The sequence below is a fragment of the Melanostigma gelatinosum genome (genome assembly GCF_949748355.1).
Source record: "Melanostigma gelatinosum genome assembly, chromosome: 1".
Lineage (NCBI taxonomy): Eukaryota > Metazoa > Chordata > Actinopteri > Perciformes > Zoarcidae > Melanostigma > Melanostigma gelatinosum.
The window spans coordinates 30,851,529-30,859,485 of NC_136634.1; the positions used below are offsets into that span (position 1 = coordinate 30,851,529).

General features: G+C 43.5%; 1 protein-coding gene across 1 annotated transcript; it reads right to left on the reverse strand.

Annotated features, from left to right (window-relative positions):
* Positions 1-354: 354 nt before the first annotated feature.
* On the reverse strand, positions 355-7,292 carry chst6 (carbohydrate sulfotransferase 6). Its single transcript, XM_079279447.1, has 2 exons — positions 7,216-7,292; positions 355-2,211 (listed from the first exon to the last, which is right to left on the reverse strand). The coding sequence occupies exon 2, from the start codon at positions 2,140-2,142 to the stop codon at positions 946-948; it is 1,197 nt and encodes a 398-aa protein (XP_079135573.1). The 5' UTR covers positions 2,143-2,211; positions 7,216-7,292; the 3' UTR covers positions 355-945.
* Between the last annotated feature and the right edge of the window lie 665 nt (positions 7,293-7,957).

Below are 7,957 nucleotides of genomic sequence, written 5' to 3' on the forward strand. Positions count from 1 at the left end.
CATTTGCACAGTTGTTTACAATGGAAGGCTACTATTTAATGCCATTTAATGTTATGTTTAATTTAATTTTATATTTAAATGATTCAGGGAAACAAAAGAGTGACCAAATACTTTTTGTATACTACAGGCACCTTTCTACAATGTTCAGGTTTTGTTTGCACTTTATTTTTATCAACCTACTTGGGAAAATCATCACAAAATAAAATAAAAAATTGTTTTCAACAGCTTCTGTCATCTGCAAAAATTTTGGGGTGAAAAAATCGATTTAAATCGTGAATCGGATTTTTTGTAAAAAAATCGGAGATTTTTTTTTTAGGCCATATCGCCCAGCCCTACTTCAGACTTGGAGGTACTGACTTTCATCTCGACTGCACGCCGCCCGGTGCATGCTCAAGGTCACGGTCTGACGGAGCCAACAGAGCCACATCATCTGCAAAGAGCAGAGACACAAATCTGAGGTCCCCAAACAGGAGAGTCCTCCCCCATCCGAATTTTCCAACTGAATTAAGATTGCGGCAGTTTCACGAATACATTGTCAAGCAAACTCACCCAAATTGTAAAATCTTTTGAAGTTTTAGGTTGTGCAGCCAATCCAAGTTGTATAATTGCTGCAAAATTGTTCTTTTACACATGAGCCAGTCTTCAGGCAATAAGGGTAAATCGTAGTGGATCAGGTTATGTGTTTTCCATTTTAGTTCCAAATATATGTGATACAGTATTCTCCAGCCCTCTGTACGAAATCTATTGTCAACAATTCTGGTGTTTAATCCTCTCACTCCAGTGTGTGAAGTGTGTATTCGTCACAAATCAATGCTTTAACCTCAGACAGCATGCAAGGTGATGACTCATTCTGCGGTATCACTCATTACAAACGTATACAGCCAATAAACCCTATGAAGTCAGTCCAATGTAGTCTCTTGGTGTCTTTGTCATTCAAATGCAATTTTAACCATTACTAGGATGCTCTGTTTTATCTGGCAACCAGCTGAACTGGTACGGTTCCTGTGGCACCAGTAGATCTATGTCAAGTCTCTTCTGTTCTTTCTCACTGTTAACTGTCCTGTATCCGAGCAATGACATGGCCCCTTTACACACCTCCTGGATACGTTTGACCTTGTTGTGTGGCAGCGTGGTACGCCAAGCCTGGGAGACATCGGCGGCGTTCCGCGAGGTGATATCGAAGGCCTCTTTCCTGGAGCCTTTGCCTTTTCCGTGAGTCACCCTGTAGATCCATTCCTCCAACTGGCTGGTCGCCTCCAGACCTACAAACTCATACAGGCCAGTTATCTCCTCAAGTGGGTTGCGTGCCACGTCCTCATAGCGGACCATTTTGTAGCGCCCTTTTAGAAATGGAGGGGGCTTCAGGATGGCCCTCTCATTAATGCGGACGTGGCTACGGCAGATCTCCTGCATGACTTGATACTGCACCTCGGCTGCTGGGATGCTTCTCTGCTCCAAGACGATGGCGCTATCACTCATGAAGGCTTTGGCTGACTCCTCTCTAGACCGCACCACAGCCCGGGGGTCTCGGACCAGGTGGATAATGCGGAGATCTAGGCTTGGGTCCTGCAAGAGCGGGTAGAGGGATTCCAGCTCAAAGAATCTCACTTCTTTCAGTACCACGTGACTGTAGGTGCCACAAGCCTCCTCCACCCCCTGCAGGCCACTAGCACCACATGTCTTGGAGCACCGAGTCTGGTTGCTGAACTGGCCACGTGGCGTGAGAGGACAGGCCGGCGGCGAGCACAGTGCTCTACTATGACTCCACATAAACAAGGAGGACACATTGTGGTTCTCTGGCAGGTAGGCCTCCATCACAGAAAAGTCACACTGGAATACACTTCGTAACAGATCCCTCACAGCCATTCGAAGAACCCGCGCACCGGGTTTCGGAAGTTTGGTCCACACATGCCACGCTGGCTCCATAAGATAGAAGACAGATGGGTGCTGGCTGAACACTTGACCTATGAAGGACGAGCCTGATCGCCACGATGACAGTAGCAGAACGTGAACTTTGCCGTTGGAGGGGGCGGAACCGCAGGGACTAAGCTGGACGTACCAGCCGCAGAACAGAACCACTGCTGCTCCCTGCAGGATCACCAGGAAAATCATTGTGCTGAGGTTCACTCTGCAGCGGAGCATGATGTCTGAGGATCACTGCCGGTCTCTGGTGCTCGATGTGGATTTTTTTCTTTTCCGTGCTTGGTGGAGCTGAGGATAGAGAGAGAGAGAGAGAGAGAGAGAGACAGAGAGAGAGAGAGAGAGAGAGAGAGACAGAGAGAGAGAGAGAGAGAGAGAGAGAGAGAGAGAGAGAGAGAGAGAGAGAGAGAGGGAGAGAGAGAGAGAGAGAGAGAGAGAGCTAAATTGATATGTTGAATAGGAAACATGTTTTTCCACAAAGCATAATTTTCCTTGAAAGTCACCACTAAGCAACACTTACCGTTGGTATAATATCGTATATAATGAATAATTATGCCACTTTCATCCGAAAAAAAGGATTATGAAAAAAATCCGAGACCCCAATTGTGAAGTAGACCAGATGAGCGGTTCTGGAGATATGTGAGGAACACATCCAGCGATCTATAGTTCATTTTTATGTACCTTCTCTATAAAGTCTGTCTGTTGTTAAATGTTAGAAAACCAATATTATTATTTTTAACTAATTTTGATGTTTTACTATCATTCAAGGGAGCTCATCCTCCTTTGTGAGCTGATCAATTATAAAACGTTTTGGTTTATGAAACCCCTTCAAAAGTAAATACATTTTTACTGAACCAGACAAATGTCTGGTTCATGTTTTCTGACAAAACTAAATTGATTTTATTTTCAGCCACTAAACGATATTCAAACACCAATAAAAACAATAATCTTACCCACGCAGGACCACACTAATGACTTGGTGGCGCTAAAACGATTTTGTAAAAGAGCTTTATTGGAAATCTTAACTGCTTTTAAATGATTTTGGTAGACATATAAGAATATTTTCACGATTAGTTTCAGGTTTGTTTTTCTTTTTTTTGTGCTACTTTCAAAAATAACTTAGCAGAAATGGTTTTTTTTGAAGCTCTGTTCTTCGTGGAAATATAAAGTAAAAACCTTTAGATTGTGAGGACTAAGTTATAAGCAATCATTTCTTTTTGGGTTTTGGATAAAATACTTCATATTCTAGATGTCTGATTGTCGGAAAACAAATATCTTTGTTTACCTCTGTGTATTGGTTCACACCCATCCTATAAAACTGGACGTTAAATTAATTTTATTGCACTACAATTGTAGAGTCTACATGCTCTAAAGCATAACTCAAAGTACTGGCGTGAGATGGGGTTATTACCTCTGCAGTTTATGATGTGATGAAATTTATCTTTCAAATGTATCTCCCGGTAACGAACACGTAGGTGAGCTGAAAAGAAAGAGACAGAGAACTTAAGGGAACATAAAGCACAGAGTCACATGTGGGGAGCAGAAGAGCCTGTGTAGACGCAACTGAGTCAGGGGTTTCCACTTGTGCACACAATGTCCAGCTGGGGGAAGTTAGTAGCCAGCTGGGGACCCGGGTGGGGGGGAAATATATAAAGCGGGGGGGTCTGTGGGTCCGGCGCGCAGGAAATGTAGTGCCTCAAACACCTCTTTTCCTGAATTCTGGTGAATTTTTATTCACCAATTTAGTTTTATGGAAACATAAAACTCTGGTGCCAGGTGATAATACAAAAAAGACAGATGTCCATACGGAAGTGTTTCTCCAAAGAATTTCAGAAAGGAAAATCCTCTGAAAAAGCATCAAGTCCATCACGGGAGGATACATCTTTTTAGGGTTCGATTAAAGGCAGGGACACCCACCACGTCTCCTCAGTGGTCTCTCCCCGAGCCTCAGTGAAAAGAAACGAGAGCAAACAGAAGAAACAGAGTGTGGGGCTGTCCTTCGGTGTTCCCAGAGGGAGATCAATATCCCTGCTGTCTGAGATGATCCATGTAAGCGTACCATAATCTGTTGTGCTCATTGAACAAGCCCTGACATGAGCTCCTCCCCTCCAGACCCTCCGGATACGAAGGTAAACACCAGACAGATCCATCTCTCTCTCTCTCTCTCTCTCTCTCTCTCTCTCTCTCATTCAGTCTCCTCAGTTGCTGGTACTAGTCACAGCACATGTACATGTCCAGTTTCCATTCAGGTATTTCCTTAAAAAAAACACATTGTTGTAATAGTAAGCTAATCATAAAGGTTTTATCTTATCTCATCTCCAAACACATCATACATTGGCAACTTCACGCAATTTCTGATTCACCCTTGTACATTCCCTACATTTATTGGCTATTCAAGCATATAATATGTGTCATTTAACTTTACAGCATGTTATGTCATCAATACATCTTGATTTACTAATGATTTTCTAATTCCTTTACTTTAGATTGACTGATGTTGCAACATTTCCACATCAAAAGAACTCACAAAAACAGGCCTCTAAAGCTCCTGTGCTCCGGTTGCTCATGAGTTACCACATACTAATTCCGCTCAGTGGGTGCGGCAGCGATCCACAAGGACTGGATGCAGGTAATAAGGAGTTTCAACTACCTAGGACCTATGTCCTTGAAATCTAGACCACCTTGGATTGTTCAACAGTCTGTCCAACAGGGACAACTTCCCATCATCGCGAACAGAGACGGTGTCCTAGTTGAGTCTTTTCAAACCGTAAGGGTTTGAGCATTCGTACCAGTGTTTCTGGTGTCTATCAACTGAAATCGTCATGCCTGCGATAATTTCTATCCCCAATTAATCAGTAACTAAAGTCAGTGAGGGTAGCAGAGGGAATGGGTGCTGTTGGGAAATAAGCCCTTTCCTGTCATGGCACGGAAACAGATCCGAGTTCAGTGACAGACTCGAACAATGTGTTTGAAGACGCCGCGGCTACATTTTCTCTCAAGATACCAGTTTAGCAAGGGAGCTGTCTAATGTCTAGTGCGTATTATATAACGGCACCTAGCCAAGAGGTTGCAGATTGCAACCAACGTCTCCCGTGTGGCAAGCGTGGAGGAGAACTACTGATATGAAAAAAACCCACAATTTCTATCCTACCCTCTCATTCTGCCAACAACTCTTTCTCAAAGGAGGAGAAATTAAAACTTCTCTACTCACTAACTTTTTAGCCAGCTAGCTGGTTAACAATAAAACATTTTGTTAAGGAATACTGAGCTGATGGCAGTTTCAGTCCCCATCTTTTATAGCCTAATAACTAGTTCCCAACAGGTGGCAAGCTTCTCCATATTGATAAAACTCTATTTGATTTTGGGTTGAACTTGGATTTACTAAACAGTGATTACTTTTTAATTGTGCAACAGCGCTTTGCATAATTTCTATTTAATTTCTAAACTCTGATTAGAATTGATCTTAGATTAAATACATCCTCGTTAGTGCCACCCAGCCCAACAGTTGCTGTCATTTTCAATTTCTGCAAAACATACATTTGGGCACCTGCCCATGTTTGTGACAGATTGCATTCGGGACAGATTCCTAAGGAAAAACAATACTGGATCTGGTTCCAAGTCCGCTTTCTGGTCTATTTGACTCTAAATGGACCATCGTTTACGAAATGAACATCATGCTGTCGTGAAGAAGACTTGAAACTAGAGATTGAGACCATAAACTCATGTTTACAATGTTTACTGAGGTAATAAATCAAGTGAGAATAGAGTCATTTTCTCATAGACTTCTATACAACCAGACTTCTTTTTGCAACCAGGAGTTCCCCCTGCTGGCCATTAAAGAGAATGCAAGTTTAAGGCACTTCCGCATTAGCATCACTTTTCAGAACCGGAGGTTGTCGCCCGGGGGGAACGGCAAGTCTGATAACCATTTATCTACTGTCCATTATGATAAAGTATGAGCTTGTGGCCTTTTTTGACAAGTTGAGGGGGACGAGTGCTCCGCCTCAGACGTGCTGAACCCGAGATGGTATCAACAGAACCCTGACCACATCTGTATCAAGCCTTTTGATGCAGCAACACTCGCTGGTTGGTTGGGGTGCCCCCACTGGGTGCGGTTAGATGTGAGGATTCCATGCCTGTCATAGGTAAGACAATGGCTGTCTCCATCTTCCACAGGATTTCAAATAGAAATTGGGCAAACACATTCATTCTGCGGGTGAAATATTATGTAACGGTACAAATGGCAGGCTCATAAAAATTGCCCTGCAAAAAAGCATACAGTGTTGCATTTCTAAAAGGCCCCCCCCCCCCCCCCCCACACACACACACACACACACACTGCTGCAAGCCTTTTGTTGTCCTGCTTACATCTGAGAACACAAAAACATTCTGCATAAAGCTGCTTGTTGGGCCCAGCTGTCTGAATGACCCAAAAGCTCCTCGGGGTTGTTCTACGGTGTCACGCAGCTGCACGGAACAGCCACGAGTATTGGTGGGAAGAGCTTTGTGTTCAGAGGATAAATAAACTTCAGAGCTGAGCAGTCTTCTTCAACAACAACCTCAAACAGCTGTCTGCTTTGTCAACTCCTTTTTTTATTGCAGGGCTGCCTTCAATTAGATGTGTTAAACAATATGCAAACACCTCACATTGGTGTGGCTGTTCATTCAAAAAGTAGGGCTGGGTGTTTTTTAACGCATTGTTGGTTGTAATTACTGTGATACTTAAATCCACCATATAGGCTATTAACTCACTTCAACCTCCATGACAAATCTCTGAGCGTCAAACTCCCACCACGCCCTACGAACAGTACTTGAAGGTGATTCAGGGAGGTCTGCGGCAAAGGAGTACCATTTACATTTACTGAATCAACCAGTCATTTTCACGTCTCTTGCCGTGTGGCCCCCGGGTGGAATGATAGATCCGCTGGGAGCTAGCTGTACAGACCCGGACCGAGTGGGATTAATGGGGTGTTATGGAGCCCCCTCCGTGCGTTTTTAATAAATCCTGAGTTTGGTTCAAGTAGACGTTTCTGCATACGTTTAGTCACCAACGAACGGTTGTTTGCCGCGCGTGACTTAATTTGTCAGGACGAAAAGGTCGAATTTATTAATGATTTGTTATTAAAGAAAAGTGCGTTCTGCTAGCTTCTTCCCAGGGGTCCCATGGACGGAACTAGCTAATTTACACGAATCAAAAAAAACAAGACAAAAAACGGTCCTGGCCGAAGAGGAAAGAGAGGAGAAGATAGTTTATATATTTCTTTTTTACCTCTCATTTAGCAGAGTATATTTTACCTTTAGCTTTGTTTTCGGTTGTGGTGCCTCGCGACGGAGCCGGTGCGCCGTGCTGTCCCGTCCTGAGACCCCGCAGCACTGTCCTCTGCTCCCCTCTGTCCTCTGGCCGGCAGCTGCTGCTCGGCTACTTGCACCGTCCGGTTGTGTACGAAGCGGTGTTTTGAGACGAAGCGGTGTTTTGAGACGTGGCCAGAGGCTCTTGCTGGCTGGCGAGTGGGCTGGACGGGGAGGGGGCTCCGAGATAAGGGCAGGGTGGTGGGTCGGTGGGTGGGAGCACCGTTGCTGCTCTCCAAAATCACACAGTAGGCTGCTGTGTCAAACTCAATAAAGTTAGGCAACATTCATCAATACAAAAGTGGTTACAGTGACGCTGCGTGACGTAGGCTGAATGTCTCTGTGCAGAGGTTATTCAGCTGAAATGACCTATTATGCAAATTCAGTTTGTGGATTTTAATGGTTACTTGAACAAAGGAAACGTTTATGCTGAATTATGTGAACATGTAGTGTAATGATACCACTATTCACCTGACTTAAAAACTCCAAATACTGAACATAACTTTACTTACTTTACTGTGCTTGTACTAAAATGTTCTGGCTTTTCTGTCAAAATATTAAAATAAAAAAATAACAGATCCAGGATAGTGTGAGGTTGTAATTATGAAGTTTGTGTCAAGTAATAAAGGAATTAAAACATTTAACTGACAAACCATTACTGTGTTTTTAACTAACAGCATGTAATGAT

Excerpts from the sequence above, each read along its gene's own strand:
- chst6 (XM_079279447.1), bottom strand. The coding sequence starts at position 2,142 with ATGCTCCGCTGCAGAGTGAACCTCAGCACAATGATTTTCCTGGTGATC.